The 23,693-nt window shown below is 41.5% G+C and overlaps 2 protein-coding genes across 2 annotated transcripts; both read left to right on the forward strand.

The window, feature by feature from the left end:
* Positions 1–232: 232 nt before the first annotated feature.
* On the forward strand, positions 233–9,803 carry LOC308298187 (5,6-dihydroxyindole-2-carboxylic acid oxidase-like; the record flags this gene model as incomplete). The annotated part of the gene is made up of 7 exons (XM_080741742.1): positions 233–587; positions 3,130–3,452; positions 3,851–4,055; positions 4,875–5,042; positions 5,587–5,766; positions 9,062–9,205; positions 9,619–9,803. The coding sequence occupies 7 exons, from the start codon at positions 233–235 to the stop codon at positions 9,801–9,803; spliced, it is 1,560 nt and encodes a 519-aa protein (XP_080597868.1).
* A 3,129-nt stretch (positions 9,804–12,932) lies between these two features.
* Positions 12,933–18,109, forward strand: lurap1l (leucine rich adaptor protein 1 like; the record flags this gene model as incomplete). Its single annotated transcript, XM_080741811.1, has 2 exons — positions 12,933–13,145; positions 17,397–18,109. 2 exons carry the CDS (start codon positions 12,933–12,935, stop codon positions 17,793–17,795), a joined length of 612 nt encoding a protein of 203 aa, XP_080597937.1. The 3' UTR covers positions 17,796–18,109.
* Positions 18,110–23,693: the final 5,584 nt, after the last annotated feature.

Consider the following 23,693-nt stretch of genomic DNA (forward strand, 5'->3'; position numbering starts at 1 on the left):
CGCTAATCCGGTATTTAAGGTCGGTGGTTCACTCGGCATGGGGCAATTAGAAATAAAGCCTGTCTGGACGGGAAACAGGGCTTGTGTCCGCTAGACTAGAAAAACAAAGTCTATTATGATTTGTTTTTTCTCAGTGTACAGTTCGACCAGAAATTAGGCATTGAGAGCTGGTACTAGATCTAGACCTGCAGTGGGTTGATTCGATTGAGTGAAAGTTTGCATCTTTGTGGATATGTGGGATTACTGTCTTTTGGTGCTTTTGGGAGCGGCGTTGGCGAACGCTCAGTTTCCAAGAGAGTGTGTCACGCCTGAGGGACTTAGAAGTGGACAGTGCTGTCCGTCACCTTTTGGCCTACAGGATGACCTGTGTGGATCTAGTTCTGGTCGAGGACAGTGCTTGCCAGTAGTGGTGGATGCTCGTCCCCACGGGCCTCAGTACCCCCACGACGGACGAGATGACCGAGAGCGGTGGCCCATTCGTTACTTTAACAGGACATGTCAATGTAATGGAAACTTCAGCGGGTTTAACTGCGGCCGCTGTAGACACGGGTGGACGGGGGTCAATTGTGACCAACAGGTCGCTGTTGGTGAGTGTAGCTTAATTTGTCTTAAATGCAATTCCCAGAATTCAGTTTGAAACAATATCATGTAGTAATAAGTGAAAGTCATGATGTTTTCCTTCGTTAGAGTAGCTTTTGTCTGTGTGTGAATTTTATATAGTCGAATGAATGAATGCATTACTTTTAGACATATTTCATGAACACTGCTAAATCATTAATACTTTTTTGTTGCTTGTGTAGCTTCATTGTCTAACTGCAGTTTCCAGGATTCAGTTCAAAACAAAATCATGGATGCAGGCCTACAGCTCCAAAAAGAATGCTGCAGTTTAAGTTTAAAATAGATAAATCAATGCACACATATATTTCTGGTATAAACCAGTGAAAGATTATATTTGTGGGAGGTCAAAGCTGAATGGGTAGAAAGGTCGCCTGAGAGAACGCTTATTCCCCTGCGCTCACATTTTATTTTCTTTACAGAGAAAGACATACAGTAAAATAGCAAAATAGCCTATAGGCCTAAACTGTACCAGCTGCAGTAAAGTCACTGTATATGACCGTGCTCAATTTGTGGTTAGAAAAGCAACTTTTCAAACAGAAAAATGCCATCACCTGATCAAATGTCCTTTTAACAGTGCTTCACAGGCTACTGTATTTCACTGGCTAATTCAATGCCCCCACCCAGGACATTAAAAATGTTCCCTTGTTCGGTTTCTCTCAAACCTTTTCATGTCAAGGACCCCCAAATTGCAGTGTTGCAGGTTCGATTCCTGATCCCGACAACCTTTGCTGAGTGTCACTCCCCATCTCTCCCCCCGATTTCCTGTCAGTCTACTTACTTACTATATTATCAACCAGTAAGACGCCCTAAGGGAGAGAAACGACCTCGCCCTAAAGGGCCCTTAGAGACTGACACAATATGTCCATATATGGGCATTCCCAGATATGGGCTTAATACTGATGACATCAGGGATCTCCATAAATGGGAATAAAGGGGACAAGCACGGAATTAATTTGCAAGTGTGACTCGTGTCGTGACAACCACACTGGTTATCATGAAACTGACACAATATGTCCATATATAGGCATTCCCAGATATGGGCTTAAAGGGATATTTCAGTTTCAAAAAAACTTTTGGTAATTTTTTATCGTTTAATCAGGCTTTTATGAACACCCTGAACAGTTTTTAATTTGCTTCATTCAATATGTTGATATTTGACGTACATGTTAGTCCTCCAGCAGGAGGGCCACATACACACCCATTTAACTTCAAACTCCATTTTAACCATGATAGATTCATTAAAAACACCCATAATTTTTTCTGGTGACTCATAATACCCTCCTAATACGTGAGCAGGCCATGTTTTTGAAGCGGTGAAAGCCGCTTCCAAGGAGTGGCTTTGTCTGTCCCGTACATGTCCCGTGCATGCGGAATTGAGGATTGGTCAAGCTTCACATGACAATTTGGCCCTCCAGACAAAATCATTTATTCATTCAGAATTCATAAAAATATAGAACTAAAGCACATAGAAAGTATAGATCTAGAACACTAGATCTGCACTGCAACCACTTGTATAGATCTAGAACACAGATTTCATAGCTCTAGAACACAACACCGCTTCACTTCGAACCGAGGTTTGATTTTTTTATAACTTTTTTCATTTATTTGTAATAATTATGTTTTGTATTAAATTCTTTCAATTTTCCCAAAGAATTATTACAAATTAAAAAAAAAGAAGAAAAAAAAAAAAACGGCCTGCCCCCGTATTAGGAGGGTAGTATGAGTCACCAGAAAAAATATGGGTGTTTTTAATGAATCTATCATGGTTAAAATGGAGTTTGAAGTTACAATGGTTGTGTATGGAGACAGGCCCTGAAGGAGGAGGGCCTGATAACATTTACATCAAATATCTAAATATTGAATGAACTGTCCAGGGTGTTCATAAAAGCGTTAAAAAAACGATAAAATGACCAAAAGCTTTTTTGAAAGTGAAATATCCCTTTAATATTGATGACATCAAGGATCGTGACATGAGGTGTGACTGACTGACGCTTTGATGACATCAGGGATCTTGGCCATAATGGAGCATGACATGAGGCGTGAAGCATGCACGCACGCACATGATCTGCAGGTTTTCATACTAAATGCGACCTACGGTCACAATAAAGGCAGAAAAAGCCAAAACCCCCTAGGGGTCACTGTCCTTGAATCACTGTCCTTGTTGACAGCTGAATAGCTGGGTTAATCCGTGAAAAACAGAAAAGCATCTGTGTCATTTAAGCACGTCACATTATCCCACACTGCAAGCTTGCAGGCCTATCTGCTATTTCTGAATATTTTTGAAAGATCTTGAATATTCTTTTATTTTTTAAACACAAATCTTCTCTTCTGGAGGTCTCTGGCACAAAACATTTTCGGATGGGGGGCCAAATAGGCCTACATATCAATTTGGGGGTCCATGTCATGACAAAAGGTTTGAGAACTACTGATTTAGAAGGCATTTTGTAGAATCAGCCTCAGGTCTTAAATGGGGTTTAATCCCATGACATTTCTTGTAATCCCCCCTCCCAGTCAGGAGAAACGTGATGCTGCTCAGCGCAGGGGAGAAGGCAGCGTTTGTGCGCGCACTGGACCAAGCCAAGCGCACCGTGCACCCCGACCTGGTGGTGGCCACGCGCCACTACTCGGGCATCTTCGGGCCCGACGGAAACACCATGCAGTTCGAGAACATCACCATCTACAACTACTTTGTGTGGTCGCACTACTACTCCGTGAGCAAGACCTTCCTGGGCGCGGGGCAGCCGAGCTTTGGAGGCGTGGACTTCTCCCACGAGGGCCCCGGGTTCGTCACCTGGCACCGGTACCACCTGCTGCAACTGGAGCGCGATATGCAGGTAAAAACAGTACTCAACCTCCAGTACTTGTCAAAGTATAGATACTCCTGGTCAGTGGTGTAAAGTACATTTACTCAAGTACAGTACTTAAGTACAATTTTGAGTTGTTGTTTTTTTTACTTTATTGGAGTATTTCCAGTTTTCAGCACTTTTACTTCTACTCCACTACATCTCAGAGGCAAATATTATACTTTTACTCCACTACAATTATTGGAAAACTTTAGTTACTAGTTACTTTGTAGATTTTGATTATTATTACAAATAGTAAATGATGCATTCATACAAATGTAAGTACAGTAGTACATACACGTGTAACCAAATTAACCCGCAAGGGTCCACATACACGCAAAGGTTTTTACTGTGTGTATAACACGGTCTGTCTCTGTTCAAATGGCCAGGACATGTTACAACAGCCGTCCTTTGCCCTGCCCTACTGGAACTTTGCCATCGGCGGCTCTACGTGTGACATCTGCACCGATGACCTGATGGGGTCCAGGAGCAGCTTTGACCCCAACGCTCTGAGCACCAACTCTCTGTTCGCCCAGTGGAGGGTCATCTGCGAGAGCGTGGAAGACTATGACACCCTGGGGACCATCTGCAACAGTAAGAATAGGCCTATAATACTGGACCAGTGTTTCTGAAAGTGGGGTCCAGATACCCCCAGAGGTCCTTGGAGGGGTTCAAGGGGCAACAATCTAAATATAGAGTCAGAAACTGTTTAAACACTGTATAACCACTTGAACCCCAGCATGCCTGTTCTGGGGGAGCATTCACCCAAAAAATAGCAGGTCTACAAAAAAAAAAAAAAGATACAATTCAGACACAAGTCCAAACTTGTTGGAGCCAACCCATTCCAAGATGTGCTGTGCGGATATTGCAAGTGGACTCCCAAATAATTGGCAAAACACTACTTAAAACACTTTATGTTAACATTAATATTTAAAAAGTGTTTTTTATTGTGATACCGATAGAAAGAAATTGGATATTACGTTAGTTCATTGATCCAAGCCAGAACACAATCAATTGATTGATCGTTAAAATTAAGATGCTCAGAAAGCACCCACAGCATTAGCCTGGCGGGCCAGTCTCTATCACAAACTGCGTTCGCCACCGCCAGGGGGTGGTGTTGTGCGGTCTGGTTTTTTACCAGGCTACCACAGCATAGCAATCTGACCACAAGGTTACAGTGTTAACACTTTGGAGATTTTCAAGTGGGCCCTGACCTAGAACCACTAGCCGGGGGCCAGCCTATATACTAATGCAGCTAACTAACTGTTTTAACATGTGTGGGGGTGTCTAGCTGGCTAGGCTATGGAACCACTGCTCTATCCAAATGAAGCAGAAATGCCAAATTATTTAAGATATAACAATGCTGTGATAATCTTTTGAAATGTGTACTTCCATCCATGCGTCTCCTGCTAGGTACTGAGACGTCACCCATCAGGAGGAACCCAGGAGGGAACGTCAACAGACCCATGGTGCAGCGCCTGCCTGAACCCCAGGATATCAACGACTGTCTGCAGGTCAACGCCTTCGACACGCCTCCATACTACTCCACCTCCTCTGAGAGCTTCAGGAACACAGTGGAAGGTTAGCGCTCAAAAAGTACTTAGATAAAAGTATCAATACTGCAATGTAGAAATACTCTGTTGCGAGTAATAGTCCGGAACACAAAATGTACTTGAGCGAAATTACTAAAGTATTGGTATCAAAATGTACGTAAAGTACCAAAAGTTAAAGCACTCATTATGTAGAATGTCCCATTTCACAAGTTCAAAATGAATAAACCTTTTGAAAATAGCAGATGTACAAGCTCACAACGTGTCGCAAAGCGACGCATTGTGAGCTTGTAAATTGTCTATTTTCAAAATAGCAAAAGTATATAGGGATTAATTGGTTTATGTATGTTTTGAATAATAATAACACAACTGCTCATATGCATAATTATGTGCAACCTCTAGATGTGTTTGTACTGTATGTGATGTAATTGATCTTAATGCGCATGTAGTTTTGTCAAGGACCTTCAAATTGATATGCGTATTTGGCTGCCGACCACCGCTTTAAAACATTCCTGTGCCAGGGACCCCATATAAGAGGAGATGTGTAAACACTTTTTGTTGTGTTATGTTTGCAGGCTACAGTGCCCCCCAAGGGAACTATGATCCAGTGGTCAGGAGTCTTCACAACCTGGCCCACCTGTTTCTTAACGGGACAGGAGGACAGACGCACCTGTCCCCCAACGACCCCATCTTTGTCCTGCTCCACACCTACACCGATGCCATCTTTGACGAGTGGCTCAGGAGACACGCTCCAGGTAAAATCCTCATTCACAGGCCCATACTGGTGTCAATGCATGTCATTGTCTATTCCAATGGTTCATGGACCTCCATAACTCTGTGAGTGTACAAATGGAACAAAGTGGACTTTTAACGGTCCTTTTGGTTCCACTTTTGGAATCATGTCACCATGGGAACCAAAGAGTTCAGCAAAAGGGGTGGGAACTGGGAACCCGTCGCCGACAGCTGTTTGCTTAACGATTCTGACTGCTACGGCGATTGCGTCAAAGCAGCTGTACTTCCGCCTAGCAAAGCCGCGGCCGCCCTGAAAACTGTACTTGCTTAAACTCCCTAGTGTGGTTGCTACAGGCAACACACTATTGTTTTAGGTCTGATTATTATGCCAGCTAAAGTGAACCTGTTTTTGTTAACATTTTAACTATTTTCAAGCATGACCAATCAGAATGGTAATACGTAAATAATTTCCCAGTGGATTCCTCACGACTTGCGTCAGTGCAACCACCCAAAATAGCACCTTTCTATAGCCTGGAATCAGACAAAAAATCCGCTGGTGCAAAGAAATTGCCCTTGGCGGATTTGGGTCTGGCCCCTCTGAATTGTAAATTAATTTCCTCACCCCGAAGAGTTGGGTGACCAATCAGTGCCCAGTATTGGTCTGGTCTAACCAATTGTGTCCAGAGAAATTTTTTAACCCACCCCTTGGAAAAGAAAACATCCCTATCCACCTCTTTCCGTGGGAATTTACTGGAGATTTTTTTGCACTACACTTCCGGTTAACAGCAGACATACAAGCTGACGTCGCGTCGCAGATGCAGCCGTAGATCACACTCGGCTGGGCGCCGGAAGCTCCGTCCAACTTCTGCGCAATGCACTATGGGATGTTGGAAAGTTGTGGATAGAAGTACCAATTTAACTCATATGTCCACGCACGCAGTGGCTATGCGAGGCTAACCTTTCTAGTTTAGGTTTAGTTTTACTAAATACTGCATGTTCAGGAAATAGAATAAGCTGCGCTACTAACAAACAAAACATAATACAACTTTTAAAAAGATAATGTTCCACGTCCTACACTGTACAGTTTTGCTTTGGACACGACATAGACACAAACACAGCCATGGATTTCCTCATGAAGTCTTTGTCAATACGGAAGACATAGACAGAGAAAGAAAGAAAGAAAGAAAGAAAGAAAGAAAGAAAGAAAGAAAGAAAGAAAGAAAGAAAGAAAGGCAAATGAAGTGACCAAGAGCCTAACTGTTCTCTGTTCTCTCACCCAGTCATTGGGTCCCAAAACTACAGCAATAGTACACCACTAACACTAGCTTGAATCACATTAGTAGCCTACAACACAAGCAGCAGCAAAAAATAACAAAATAAAAAAAGTCGTAAGGTTCCTACCTTGGGCTGTCTTCTACTTGATGTACGCCAATGGTTGGTGTTGCAACTCTACAGATTCAACATAAAAAAAATTGCTCAGAAACATTAAATATAAATCTAGATGTGCTACTGTAGCCTATTGGTTCTACTTATTCGTTCTTACATTTGCTCCAATATCAATGAAACAACCATTGGTTAGGGTGTATAATGGTAGCCTAATGCCTCATTCACACTACAGATATATAGTTGAACGTTTAGCTTGGTAATTCAATGTAATCTCAATGGAAACCAGCTTTAAAGCTTTCAAAGCTTCGTTCTCAGGATGGCCTGTATCTTTAAAGCTGGTTTCCATTGAGATTACATTGAATTACCAAGCAAAACGTTCAACTATATATCTGTAGTGTGAATGCAGCTTAATACAGGACCTAGGGTGACCAGATGTCCCCCTTTGCGAGGGACAGTCCCACTTTTCCATGACTTTTCAGGCGTCCCCCAAATTGAGACTCTGTCCCACATTGTGACTGGCAGGTGTTGATATAGGTGCGCTGATTGTTGCTGAAGCTCTTAACGTGAGCTCACAGCAAGCTAGACTGGACCACACTGGACTACTGGAATACATTATAGGGCAGAGTATTCCATTGTAATGTAAATCTCTCTCATTGTCTCTTTTCCCTGCAAGATATGTTTTTAAGCCTGTTAATAAAATAACATGAGAAATATCCCCTATAGGGGGGTAAATAAAAAATGAATAAGTATTAGGGCTATGGTCGAATATGACATCAAAGCATCAGAAGCAACTTAAGTAATAATTTGCTATTAACCCCCCGCCCGCCCGTCCTACATTGTCCCACACAAGTGGTACTTCTGTCCCTCGAATGAACAGTTTGGATCTGGTCACCCTAACAGGACCCTATTAGCCCAAGAATATTAAATAGGCTCCTCCTCCTGCATCATCATCAGTGGCATTAAAAGTTGTAGTGCTCCATTTACTCACCCAATCACTGCCACTTGGGGTCAGGTGTTGTCATGCAGCTTCATATCCATTTGAAAGTTCTGGCAGAATAAGTAAAATAGCATATCTACATTTTTTTCCACAAGTTTTGGACCACACCTCCAGTGAGTTTGCGTTGGTGTGGGGCAGGGCTGTACACTATTGCGCGCCTATTTTTGGTGTGGTCTTTTTGTTGGGGTCCCTCGTGCAATTTCACACCAGCAATGTAGCCTAGCAATGCAGCCTAGCACTAGCTTTCTGCAAATGTTTGCAGCTGCAAAGTTAACGAGGTGGGAGGGCACTCTGCAGTCTGCATCAGATGAAACTAACTGACTGTCTGACTGATGGCAGCCAGCTCATTTAAATTATTGAAATTATAATCATTTAGTTAAACGTTAGGCCTACTCTTGATATGGGCCACGTAGAAAAAGGTTTTTTTTTAGGCAAAAGTGTTCTCCACAAGTCCATTTTACAGTCTAGTTTTTGTGTTGATGAAATTGTCAATATATTTAGTCATAGTTTCAGTCATAAAGTGGTTCCTGTGTAAAGTGGTTCCTGTTTAAATAAGCCGTAAAGATCTCCTTTTAGTTGGCCTTGTAGGCTACCAGTGATTTGTGCTGTCATGAAACTGTACTTTTTCCTGTTGCAAACTTCTAATAACTTCTTCAATCTATATATCTTTAGTTTTTTATTTAGCTGGATGGATGGGTATAGATGGATGGATATAGCTTCCCTATTCTTGGGTCAAATTGAAAATAGCAGACCTACAAGCTCACAACACGTCACAATGCAACATGTTGTGAGCTTATTGATTATAATTCTTTTTAATTATAATTATATTTTTACCCTGGTCAATGATGTGCATAGGTTTAAGTGGCTAATGTTCGTATGGCTGGCATGGTAAGCTGTTGTTTGTCAGTTAACTCTTGGCTTGGTCTGTCTTGCAGAGGCTGTGTACCCTGAGCAGGATGCCCCCATTGGTCACAACAGGGGCTACAACATGGTACCATTCTGGCCCCCAGTAACAAACGCTGAGATGTTTCTGACCGCCCCAGGGAACCTGGGATACTCATATGAAGCTCAATGGCCAGGTAATAATAATGTTGTAGAACTTGTATTAATATTTGTTGTGTGTCCAATTTGGCTTAGGGTCCGGTAATGAAAAAAGCACTGATTATGCAGAATGTCCCTTTTCACAAGGTATCATATGTATAAAATGTATTCAAGTGTTTTGAAAATAGCAGTTCTACAAGCTCAGAGCAAGCTTATTTTTATGTGTCTATTTTCAAATAGCCAAAGTATAGGTCTTAAGTGATTAATGTATCGTATGTTTTGTAATAATGATCAAAGTAGAGTAGAAGTGAAAGTATTGAAAATTGGAATTGCAACAGTAAAGTAAAAAAAATACCTAAAAAATCTACTTAAGTGCCTACACGACTTGAGTCCATGTATTTAGTTACTTTACACCACTGATTTTAATCATTGTAACTTGTTTCTTTTACAGCCCAGCCTTTCACCGTGACAGAGATGATCACCATAGGCATTGTCGCTGCCCTTATGATCGTTGCATTCATTTTTGCCGCCAGTACGTGCGCTGTGCGTACCAAGAACAGGATGGAGGGCCACCAGCCACTGCTTGAAAACCAGTACCAACGTTATGACGATGACAAGGGCCAATCTGTAGTCTAACATCAACATCCACATTATCCAGGCATTATGGGCCTTGACAGTTTCTCATTTTTTGTACTGAAATGCAACAGTGGTGGGAGGAGTAGCCTACTCAGAGGTTCTACTCAAGTAAAGGTATCAATACCACAATGTAGAAAAACTCACTGTATTCAAGATTTTACTTGAATAAAAGTACAAAACTTAACCAAAAAAATACTGTTTCTATTTCTATTACACACCCCGTGAAGCCTTGAATCTCCGTGAATTCAAGGCTTCGTGGGGTGTGTAATAGATAGAATATAAGTATTTCTGGGGTTGAACTACACCTTTAAAGTAGCCTACGAAGTACTCAATCTGCCAAATGAAAATAGACAATCTACAATGTCACATCGCAGCACGTTTTCACATTATACGTCGACTATTTTATTTGGTTATGTATGTTTTGTATTAATAATGAATGTACAAAGTAACTTGTAACTAAAGCTGTCAAATAATTGTAGCCGAGTGAAAAGTATACAGTATTTGCCTCAGAGATGTAGTGGAGTAGAAGTATAAAATATTGAAAAATGCTATTGCTCAAGTAAAGTAAAAGTACCTCAAAGTTGTATTTAAGTACAGTAGTTGAGTAAATGTACTTACTAGTTACCGTACTTTCCACCACTGGAGATGCAGCTGTGAATTGTTTTAAAGGAGTAGTTCACCCCCAAAATGACGTTGTTTGTTTTTGTCGCATTCCTAAGCCAATAATTGGAGGAGACTCTTTGTAGGCGCATTGATTCCGGATGGAGACGCAAAGATTCAGAATCAAAGGGGGTAAATGTATAATAATCAAATTATTGGCATAGGAATGCGACAAAAACTAAAGAATATTATTGAACTCAATTACTCACTCCATGGGGTGAGTAATCGATAGAAAAATATTTTTGGGGGTGAACTACTCCTTTAAGACTCCAGTCTTGGATGTTATGGAGTATGAAAATATGTACATAATTGCAAAAAAGTTATTCATTTTATTAATAATTCATATTATTATAATAATTATGATCTACCTTGACTAAAATGCAGGGCCATGTGTGCTTACGAAGTGTTTTAGAGCTTCAAAATATACTGTATATTAATTAAGTGATACTTTGCTAAGATATTGTAAGATTTAAAAAATGTTACAAGTGACAAAATTGTATACCGTTTGGGTTTCACCATCATAGATGTTGCATTAAGCTTATTACTGTAATTTGTGATATGATATGATATGCTGTTCTTAGTGTATTGTTTGCTGTGTTGATACTTATCTTTGAGTGCCTTTATATGAAATACAATATTTAGAATAATAGTAAGGAGTTTGTTTTTGTTTTTCTGTAATATGTGTAAACAGATTTCAGAATACCTTTAAAATATGTAATATGTCAGAATTATTAAATACCTATATGACTTAAGAATCCTGCCATGTACTTTATGTTTTATACTAATATTTCTGATGGAATAAAACATGTATTTACTATCGGTGTAAAAGCTCTCATTACATGTTCAACTATGAGAAGCAAAAAGTTCTTATGGCCACAAGAGGGTGCAATAGTGCAACCTTTGACACAGTTTTACCTGTGAAACTACACTTGTTGACCTGAATGAAAAGTTACTACTACAATACTACTACTACTATTAATAACAATAATTATATACCTTAATTACCTATTTGCAGAAGCCAATATGTTGCACTAGCTTGTATGTAGATCAGTTTTTGGAAAGTGAAGTGACACGCTTGTTGTAGCTACTGTAGGTGGTTGGCAGGGGTCCTGCACACTTTTCCATGTCAGGGCCCCTACATTTGCCTATGTATTAACTGTGGACCCCCATCTGAAAAGATTCTCTGCCAGGGACCTCATAAAAAAATTCAATATTGTTCATGTTGTTTTTAGTTTTTGTCTTTTGTTTTGTTTTCAAATTTACAAGCTCACACGTACTGTAGCATCATGTGAACTACTGAGCTTGAAGATCGGATATGCTATTTTTGCTCCGCTGGGGGGGGGTCCACAGGCCCCATGTTGAGAACCAGTGTACTTCAGCAGTGGTAGTGGTGGTTCTCAACCTTTTCAGTCCGTAACCCCCAAAATAATCATAATTGAACTGAAAACCCCCCAACCTGATGCACTTGGAATTGTAGGAGTTGAGGCACATCATTTTGGTTGACTCTGAGATATTGTGAAAATAGCAGAACTACAAGCTCACAACACCTCGCATCTAGAACTGCTATTTCTAAAATGAAATATTTAAGGTGTTTTTAATTTTACATTTTAGTTATAGAGGGCAATTATAATGCATTAAATAGGTATTTGTCACTCACATTCCAAAGACAAAAACGTTATTTCAATAAATGTACCCCCATTGATTCCGGATGGGGACCCAACTAAATTTGGGTCCCCATCCGGAATCAAAGGGGTAAATTTACTAATCAAAATGTTGTCTTAGGAATACGACAAATAAAAAATATACATGAACTCAAGTCTCCATGGCGTGAGTAATCAACAGGGGAAAAAAAACATTTTGGGGTTGAACTACTCCTTTAAGGCATAAACATGGAGAGAAAGAAAGAAAAACACCCTGGGGTCTATGGTCCCGACCCACAGGTTGAGAACCACCGTACTACAGAGGGTATGTGGCCAGTGGGCGTGGCCGGTCCCACCTGTTCGGGGTGACGCCCATTGGGGGCGGGGCCAGAGTAGCACGTTGCCCCGAAGCCGTCATCAACTCACCACTCCGTCTCATTTCAAAGGCACTCCCAGTCGTTTCAATGGGACCAGCGCGCTGATCTGAAGTTACTGGCCCATACACTGGTGATAATAATAAGCGACGGGCAGTGTTGAGGCGAGCATTTTTCCCCTTTGACTTGTTGCTGCGTACAGGCATGTTACTGCACACTGGAGTGGAGAGAGAGTGTCTTGGTGTGGACTCTATGGTTAGTTTTCTCTGAAACCGCTTTGGATAAAACGCTGTAAGTGGTTTTCGTGTCTTGATCAGAGAGAGTGCTGTATTTTTTCTGCTCCATCCATCCTTCCATCTTCAACCGCTTATCAGGAATCGGGTTGCGGGGGCAACAACAGTTCCAGCTGTTGGAGACGCTCATCATTTTATCCAGGCATTCTCCTGGCTTCTGCCATGGACGAGGACAGCAGCGTGTTGTCTGACTTCAAGGATATAGAGACCAAGTTGGGTCGCAAGGTGCCCGACAGTCTCATCCGCTCTCTGGTGGGAGGAAAGCACCACGAGAAGGCAGCGGCCGCCTCCGCGTCGCACTTCGGGAACAACCGTGCGCGTTCCACTGACCTGAAGAGGCTGGAGAGCAAGATGTTGTTTTTGAAACAAGAAATGGTGAGAAGACCAGTGTTTGTTTGTCTATTGTCTATTTGATTCCAGTGTTGTAAAGTAACTAAGTAGGCCTACTTTTACTTACTGTACTTTTTGAGGTAGACTATTTTTTACTTGACTGGAGTATTTCCCATTTTCAGTACTTGTACTTTTACTTCTACCCCAGTACATATCAGAGGCAATGTTTGTACTCTTACTCCAATACAATTATTTGAAAACTAGTTACTACATACAAAAAATACATTAACCACTTCAGCCGAAATGCACAAAAGTAATGCACTTTTTGTACTTTAAGTACATTTTGATACGAATACTTTTGTACTTTTACTCGAGTCAATTTTGGCTTCCAGACTTTTACTTGTGACAGAACTATTTTACTATATTGTAGTATTGATACTTTTACTTAAGTACAAAATGTGAGTACTTTTCCACCTACATGCTGCTTGAATTGCCATTCAGGCAAAGGGTAGAGAGTTGAGTAGCAACAGAAATATTTAAAAGGTTAAAAGCATTGTGTTGTTACTTGTTACAGTTACACTGTAGGGCCTACAGTGTCATACACTGTCTGTACTACCTTAACACACAGGACATTGGGCAAAGGCAAAGCCTATAAATAATGGTACAAATGTCGTGTTTATGTCTATGTTTTCATCTTTTCAGTCTATAAAAAATTAAGCCGCCCTGTAATTTCAGCTCCTTGTGGCATTATAAGAGTGAGCTCATGGTCCTATGCAAAGGGAGTTATTCTATACTGCCCATAATGTTATGTCCTATCCTCACACAAGTTTGACATCAGCTGGGTAATTGCAGTGGTGCAAAGTAACATTTAATTAACTACTGTACTTAAGTACAGTTTTGAGGTATTTGTACTTTACTTGAGTATTTCCAATTTCCAATACTTCGACTATAATCTCAGATCTAAATAATTGTACTACACTCCACTTGATTTATTTGAAAACTTTAGTTACTTGCTACTTTGTAGATTTGTATTATTATAAACATACATAGCCACTTAATAGGCTATAGATATATATAGTTTGGCCATTTGAAAATAGCAGATCTACAAGCTCACAATTGTAGACCTGCTATTTTCAACAACAACAAAACTTCTGCATAATGAGTACTTTTACTTTTGGTACTTCAAGTACATTTTGTTACCAATACTTTTGTACTTTTACTCAAGTACATTTAGAATTCCGGACTTTTACTTGTAACAGAGTATTTTTTTCTATATTGCACTATATCTATACTTTTACTTGAGTAAAATGTGAGTACCTTTTCCACCACTGACTGACCATAATGTTATGTCCTGTCCTCTTTTTGACATCAGCTGAGTAATTGCAGGCTATAAGAATAGGATTCAACCATACACACACAGGCTCAGGTTGCCATTGGTTTTGTAATACACATTTAAATCAGAATGGTATAGTGGTAATGAGGCTGTAAAACAGACACATGCATTACAGTGATGATGGTTGAATGCCATCCAGACGTGCTAAGTGACACACGGCTCATCCTTTCAACAAGTGTGGTGAAACCATCCATCTGGTGAAAGCCATTAACACTTGATCAGGGCAGCCTGGATTCCTTGCAATGCTGACGCCCCGGGGGCCGTCATCGCCTTCTGCCCTGTGATGATCAGTGGAGTAAGAAGTACAACATTATTTCATTCAAGTAAAAGTACCAATGCTGCGATGTGGAAATAACTCAAAATGATTGGCATCAAAATATACTTAAGGTAACAACAAAAGTAAAAGTGCTCATTCAGATGATGCACTGTGAGCTTGTAGATCTGCTATTTTCAAATGACCGAATGATATACTGTCTGTGACTCAGACTAATCTGAGAAATGGGAAACAGATTCTGTCTGGTGTATGGTGCATTCACAGTTTCCCACCATGAGCTCATGTAGCTTTTATTCGGACACACGTGCTACTTTATTCTGTGCACTCACTGACTTGTTTGACACAGAGTCAGAGCAAAGCTTCCTCTCTGTGTCTTAAGGTCACCAATGGCATTAGGATTCCCCCAGCAGCACCAGATGGCCAAGTTGACCGACTTTTACAGTCTATATTAGGCTGGCATTGTGGCCAATTTGACCCACATACCAACTTTGTATGTGCTGAATCATGTCTGTGTGACAAGCTGAATCATATCTATAACATTGTCATTATTCAGTTCTCCCCCCAACAAATTGACTCACAGCTATACAGTAGGCATATTCCTTTGTTTTGATCAGTCTTCACTCAGACTTGGGAAATTCGCCATAATAAAAATAATCTTTAGAACATATGTAATTCGTTAAGACATATGTCTTAACCACATAAACCATTATTCTTAGGCCTAATTCATCAGAGTCCGCCAAAAGTCAATACTAGTCCCCCTCATTTTCACCCCTCTACACCAAATATCTTCGCCAAAAATAGACCCATCTGTCAGATTGAGCTTGTGGATTCGCTATTTTCACTGAATGTCAACCCCAGACGCTAGGGGTTCATGCAGGTCCATGTGGTTTATGGGTATTGTTAATACCTAAATTGGGCAATCTTGAGCTTTTGTGCTACTGCCACACCTTACACTTTAGGCCTAATCTGTAATCCAATTAGATGGCCCTTCTGTGGTGTCGAGTTTACAACCCACCATTCACACCCCTGTGTTTAGGTGCAAGTGTGACTATATCTTGCAGCCTGGTTAATGAATGTGGATTCGTTTGCTTGGATATTGAACTGAATTGGTTGAATTGAATAGAGTGGTTCAGGCCATGTTTGAAAGAAGTTTAGATGCCAACGTTTCCCCTGGTAGCTCCATCCCATCCCATGTTTATTCCTCAAACAAACAATGTGGGGAGTTGGATATCACGACGTAGCATTTGTGCAGCTCTAATTATGTTGGTTAAACCCCATCTTGTGATATCCACTGTGAGTTAAAAAAAATCCAACTCAGCTTCCTGTACTGTCTGTCTTGGCTTGCAACATTCGTGGTTGGGTGTAAGTGTGTGTGTGTGTGTTTGGGGGAGGGGGTGGGGGTGGGGGTGGGGCTGGCGGGGGATGCCAGTACCCACAAAGCAAACACACTGCCGGCATTATGAGCCTTAAATGGGGCCGGTTGTGAATCCAGTCCTAAGAAAAGGCTCCGTTTTTATCAAGTCAGCTGTCTGGAACATTGTATCGGGCCATGTCATCTCCCATCCGGCTTAGTGTGTTTTGACTGTTGGTCGACTCACTCCTGCTACTGTCCATTTATGGATCCTGCTGGCCATTTGTTACCAGCCAGCGGCAGGCGAACCCACCCCCCCCCCTTGAGTGACACCACCATAGACTGATGGTCAGTCTATGGGTCAGTCACTGACCCCTACCATTCCTAGTCTGTGGTGTGGTTGTCATGGAAGGCAGTTAAATCAATGGTGTTACTGTGTGGTTATTATCATTGACGTCCCTGCTTATCCATTACCCAGGCCGAGCCAACCCATTAAAAGTGCGATAAGGTGGAGTCCATCATGGTACATTATTATGTCTCATTGCTCTGTCAACATGAACAAATGAGCTACACAGTGTGTGCTGTCCATGAACATGGAATGAAAACAATCCATGTCATCTTCTGTGAATATTTAACCACTTACGGTAACCACTGTACGTATACTGTACTTGCGACAAGGGTTACCCAGGGCCGCTCCTTTTTCTCCTTGACACCAAATATCTTTGATGAAAAATATCCAATCTACAAGGAGTACAACCTCACAACACGTCGCATTCCGACACGCTGTGAGTGTGTAGATTTGCTATTGTCGCTGAGTGTTCAGTTTTCACCCCAGAATAATAGGGACGGTTAGGATTCAAGTGGTTAACCCAGCAAGACCTGAGCCTGAGGCCGATTCTACAAATGCCTTCTAAACCAGAAGTTCTTTCATGATTTATTCTACAATAGCAGACGTACAAGCTTAGCTGCTTCACTTTGTGCCGTGCTGCGAGCTTGTACATCTGCTATTTTTTGAACAGCCAACGCTAAATGTCACGGATGTTTTCCCGGGTTAAACAGATTTGTCCGGCAATGGCTGTACTGTATCTTTATCACGTTGTGTTGGCGCTGGCAATCAGAATGATGATGATGTGGCTCTTCTCTCCACCCGTTCACTCATTGACATGATTAAACGCATACCATTTCAGCTGGCGCTATTAGCAGCCGCATTCCGAGTGCCAGGCCCTTCATCACGCACCCGCTCTTGACACAAATGTTTTCCCCCCTTTTCACCCGCAGGCCCATCTGCGAGCCATCGACGTCAAGCTGATGAAGCAGCTGATGTCCATCAACGAGGGGATCGAGTCCATCCGTTGGGTGATGGAGGAGAAAGGGGGCGTGGCCAGCCAAGAGGGCAGCCTGACGGGCAGCCTGTACAGCCTATCGGACAGCCAGGACGGTGCCTCGCTGCAGGGCAGCTACACCAGCTTGAACGACGGCAACAGCGACGGGCTCGACGGCATATCCGTGGGCAGCTACCTGGACACGTTGGCGGAGGACTTCCCCGACCACCCGTCGCCGTCGCCCACGGACCTGGACCGCTTTGTGGACAAGACCGTAATCGACGGCGATGCTTTCAGCAGCAAGCCGCCGTCGAAACTCAGGGTGGAATCGGATGAATACTACTGCTTTGGATAATTAGAGACGAGCCGCATGTGGCGCTGGCAGAGACTGTGGGGATGTTCGGCGAAGAAGGAAAAAATAATAAAAGACTTGTGTGTTGATCTCTCCGTTTGGGAAATGCACACCATTTGAAAGATTTATTTTCTACTTTGCCACCGGCTCCGAACTGTTCTCATCGTGTGTCGATACCTGAGGTGTCGATGAGATTTCCTGACTGACTCACTCGTTTGTGTCTTGAAACTATATTCTTTATATTATTATGGATGTAGCACATGGTCTCACCGATCCTTTGCCACTTCACACTGCAAGACAAATTTTATGTTTTACTGTTTGACCATGCTGATGAACAAATATGCTCTATTATGCATTAAAGCTATATTTATTGCATATTTATTGCAAGGACATCTTACTGTACTTCAGTACCTCAGAACTTTTCTATTTTTTTGTTTACAGGCTAAAAACAGTTGCATCTAAAAGGTGAAAAGCCACAATTTCATGAATGTGGTGATGTATCGAGATCACTTGGCCGATCTACAAGTACACAACGTGTTGCATCGATTTGTGACTAGCTGAGAGCTTAGAAATGTTTTGCCTATAATGACAAGTCCGGAAATAGGGACGCCAGGTTGACGCCAGTGGTTAGCACCACAGTGAAAGAAAATAAACTGCAAATCAGTAATCACCCCTTATCTGGATGGATACAGAACACAAATCAGTGAAACCAAGCCACAATCAGTCCTATCTAAGTCAAGATTAGGACTTACATTAGCAGTCATTTGGAAAATTTGGAAGATTCCCTCTTGAGAGGCAGACTAAGGCTAAATTTCTAAATGTGACACATCAGTTTGTAGAAAATGTGATAAGATTCAAGTGCAATTTACCTCCAAGACCAAGTCCTTACCGATACTCTCTGGTGGGGATGGACTAATGCCTGAGTTATATTTAGTTGTGCGTGGTCTTCTTCATGCACCAAATGATCAGATCTACAAGCTCACAACACGTCAAAGCTGCATTGAGCTTGTAGATCTGCTATTTGCGGTGCGCGACACGGCCACCGGCTTGGGTGCTCTTCCCATGTCAATATTGTCAAGAGCTTTTCTTTTCTTTTGACATTTTTTATTTCATATAAAGTTGAAAGCTTCGTCCAGAGAACAAACACTGCATCGACACTTGTGAATAGTTTTAGTGGACACGTTTTGTTTTAATAGTCGGCACATTTTTAACGATTCACATTTTGTCAGAAGAGTTTGAAGTTTTAATCAAAGCCATTCATTTCCATACACAAATCAATGATTGTATCTTTGTTTGGTATGTTGATTTGTACACAATCTGTTCTTGTGTTATGCCTTGCCTACTTTTTAACTTTATAAATTATTGTTTTAAGTGCGTGGCTGAAGTTGTATTTGAAAATACAGAAATTTGAAATGATATATTGGAATTTTCTTGTTTCTCAGCTAGTGTAAAATATTTGCTACAATAATATTGTTAATACTTGCGCGCACACACACACACACACACACACACACACACACACACACACACACACACACACACACAATGGGTGCAAGACATACTTAATAAATAATTGTCTGTTTATGACAAAAACACATTTCTCATTTACCAATATTCTCTATTGAGACTGCAAATTAACACTTGGTGCAATTCAGTGTTCAGTCTTTGTAGTCCAGCCATAACCAGGTTGCAACTTGTGGTTCACTGTGTAATGTAGCATGGAAGATTGCACCTCATTTAGCATTCATTCCCACGCTGCACATTGCTTGGAATAAACAAAACAAGAAGGGAGATTTAAATGTCCTAAATTCAGGAAATGACCGTTCATTTCGCCTTCTAAATTCCTCAAACTATTTACAGAGGAAGGCCATTTGGGAAAATGGCTTCTCACACATGAGAATCATATTACAACACAATAACTGCTTACTATTCAACACCAAAATACAATGCATAGTCAATTGCCAGTCAATTGAAACAAATCGTAATCGTAACATGAAACTAAATATGAACAGAACTCCAGCCATGTGGCGTATTTCTTTATATTTTTAAACTAATCTCACTGAGCCGTTGCTGGCCGTGCAGGGATAATTGCAGTTCCAGACAGACTGTATACAGGGAAAGTCATTATCGGAAAGTTGAAACCCCTGGTCTCCATGGCCCAGCAAATAAACGAGTAGCCACGGGGCGAACTTCACCCGTTCCCAGACTGGGATGACACCCTCTTTATTTAGCCTGACATAAGACCTTAGCCATGGAAACGTACTTATTTGAATAGTCATGAGTTATGCTTAAAGATGCTTCCGTGAAGCTTTCTCAGAAAAGGGTCAGGTTTTGAACTTTGGATTCAGCAGGGAAATGTTGCGTTTACTGGAAGCTTTGGACTTAAACACCATTATCTTAAACCCTGGAGTATCTGTTTAATTAGCAGCCACCAAAGCATAAATGTAGGAATTTGTGAAGGCCTTTTGTAAGAGACGTCTGTGTGTATTGTTACATAATGCAGAGTTTGTTCAGAATTCAGGAGTGTATTGGAATTTCCATTATTCATCATTTCCACACAGACACGACCACTCTATTTATCCAGAAAACTTAAGATGACTTTTGTCTCACTTGGAGCGCAAAGCAGCTTTATTTGGTTGTCTTTCCTTATCTCTCCTTGCTAAAGCCCTTTGCTCACTTTAAGCTCATTGTGAAGCCACAACCTAAACCAAGCTATAGGCACTAAACCACAGAGGCTTTTGAGAGGCAGCATGACCTCTGTGCCACCAATTCAGTCGAAAACATAAGAAAGTTGTCTCAGCTCCTCGCCTTTTCTAGTCTTAACAAATTCGACCACATAATCACTGACTTGCTTTCTGTCCCTTCAGGACAGGGCGTTTTGTCAAGACTAGTGGGCCTCGAAGTAATTGGACGTACAGAACTGGTTCTACAAGTTGATGTAACAGTGCTCTGAGTCAAAATTCCTTAAGAGCTGCACGGTACACTACACATCCAAAACCTATATAGGAGCAATTGGAGGCAAACCTAAACCAGAATGTTTAGCTACATATTCTCACAACACCTCTCACAAACATAGCCACCACGTCGAACAAACGTGAACATTTCCCACTGTCCACATTTTAAACATGCCACTCTTTGAACCGCATTTATTTCAATTTAACAAAATCTCGCCTCACGCAGAGCAGCCAGTCCTGACAGAGTATTCTGACCATTCTGGCCAGTGCTGAAACGTCAAAATGATCATCAGAGTATCAAGTTACAGAGGGAGGGGGGGGGGAGGGGGGAGAGGAGAGGAGCTGAGCAGAGTAGAGTATCGAATTACAACAGAGGGGTGTGTGTGTGTGTGTGTGTGTGTGTGTGTGCGTGTGTGTGTGTGTGTGTGTGTGTGTGTGTGTGTGTGTGTGTGTGTGTGTGTGTGTGTGTGTGTGTGTGTGTGTGTGTGTGTGCGCTCGCGCGCGTTTTTTTTTTCCAACATTTTTTCTCAAAAAACTTTTTTTTTCTCAAAAAACATTTTTTTTCTCAAAAACTATTTTTTCTCAAAAAACTTTTTTTTCTCAAAAAAAGAACTACCCATATTTGGCCATTACACACACCACACTGCCGCAACATGGCGGTGAAGGCCGCGCAGCGGCCTGAACTCTAGACTTTTGCGGCCCAAAGGGCCGCAAACTTCTAGTAGAGTATAAAAGAGCTGTCGTGTGGGCCTTGCCATTTCTTTGCACATGTACTTACATGAAAGTATGGCAAAGTATGGTTATTGTAAACATCTGTCCTCGCCTTTGTCAATATGACTTAACTGTTCCTTCTGTAATGATTCACTGTCCTACCTTTCTGCAAATAGACACAGCCAAGTGTGGCTTGACTCGCCTACCCATGCAGGTCTTCCAAGCATGACATCTCAGTTTACCCTTTCAGCGTTCACCTTTTATTCAGAGGGGGAAAAGGGGGAAAGATCTTGCCTTCTTAAGTTGAATTTAATTGCCCGATAAACTGTTGCAACTCTTGCTGAATACCTGTCCCATCATGTTTAATGTAACCACAATCGACTCATTTTAATAGTTTAACTGAAAGTTGTAATGGATTGTTGAGGTTGACCCTGCGAACAGAAAGGAATATGTGACTGCAGTCTGATAATGCCAGCAACTAGCTATAATGTCCTTAACCTGATATAGAATAGTTAGTCTAATTTACATAATGCTTTAGGCTAATACATGATCTATCTTTAGATAGCTTCACATACAGTACCTCTGGCTAGAGATACTCATCAGAAAGAAACATCATTTTATATATCAACTGTAGCTAACAGAGTTTTGTCTTGTGGGCTGAGTGCAAAGGTTAGATGCAAGATGCAGTTGTTGAATAGCTTTTGATGGCATAGCATCTTTTGAAAATATAGCTGATACTAATTTCAGTTGTATGTATACTTGTGAAGGTGAATGACAGGGCCGTGGAGAGCAAACAAACAAGGACGACCGCTGCAGTCTGTTTGCCTTCCAGAGCCCATGTGTGCTCGAGTGTAGGGTGCAAAACAATGATTTATTCATTCAAGAAGCTTAGGCCCCCATATTACTTCTCTTCAGCACAAATAATTACACCAGCAATGCATTTAAAGAGAGGGGCTCCCAGCACGGCTCCATTAGCAAATTAGACTGGGCTTGGGACCGAGCCATGAGATGAAGGGGAAACCAATACTGTCTGGGTGTCTGGGATACTGTCACCATGCAACAGAGTGGACACCGGATACAGGATGTGTGTTATTGGAGAAGATGGAATAGGAATCAAAAGAGCCATACATACAGAGAAGCCATCAGACAGGAAGTCACAGATACCAAGTAAATAGACATGATTGTCAAGTTAATTTAGACCGGTTTAATTGAGTCTGCCCTGTGGTGGGATGTGGTTTAGCCACTGGAATTCTCACTGCTACAACCCCAATGTGTTAATTGTTGTCCAACAACGTTTCATACACAGAAGAACTATATAAAGATTACAATTAGATACTATGAGACTGCTAATGTATCATTTTGGGCTTTAAGGCTGAATGTTTGTGGCATGACTCATATTAGTCCCAGCCTGTTACTCAGCCGTGATGGCTTTGACTAATGCCTTGCTGTCATGATAAACGCAGCACACATTGCACTCACTCTTGCAGCCCCGTTATACATTCTCTGCACAGCGGGGGATTTGCTGGGAGATTTATGAACCTGTGGAAAACTTAATAAGGCTCGTCCCTTTCCATGAATATCTTGTTTCTCCAAGGAAAAATGCTTAATGATTTCAAAGGTTGACCACACTCTTAATGGTGCAGTCCCTCTGGAGATTTTCTGCACCACTGATGTGATGATACTGTTCAACTTCAGCCACACCGAATACCTCATTCCAATTACGCCATTACATAACGGGGAACGCTGCGGTATGTCTACCTCCTACGTCAGGAAAACATCCCATTTAATGAGTTATGAGCCTCTCAGACTGTAAGCTGTAGGCATACCACCACCCCTTAAGTAGTCCCATGACACTATATGGGTCTTGGGGACCAGTCTAACCAAATATGGCAGAAGACTTTTTCTTTCTTCGCCTGTGCAACTGCAAACAGACTGTTGAGATGTAAAATAACAGCCCTTGGTTTGTTTCTGTAGACAGCACATTGAAAACATGGGAAACCCAATTACACACGCATGGCCAGACTGAGAAGCTGTTATAGTTCACTCCACTGGTCACGTTACATTCCATTCATAGATTCCAGTCATTTCCTCACCACAATGACTATATACAACCAGAGTGATGGATGGATGGATTATTTATATTTATCAGATGGAGACTGTGCCATTTAACATATTAACTTTACAAATTGTGTCCCACCATATTGTGTCCCATTTACCCCTCTGATGTTTGGAAAAT

The sequence above is a fragment of the Nannobrachium achirus genome (genome assembly GCF_963921795.1).
Source record: "Nannobrachium achirus genome assembly, chromosome: 14".
NCBI lineage: Eukaryota > Metazoa > Chordata > Actinopteri > Myctophiformes > Myctophidae > Nannobrachium > Nannobrachium achirus.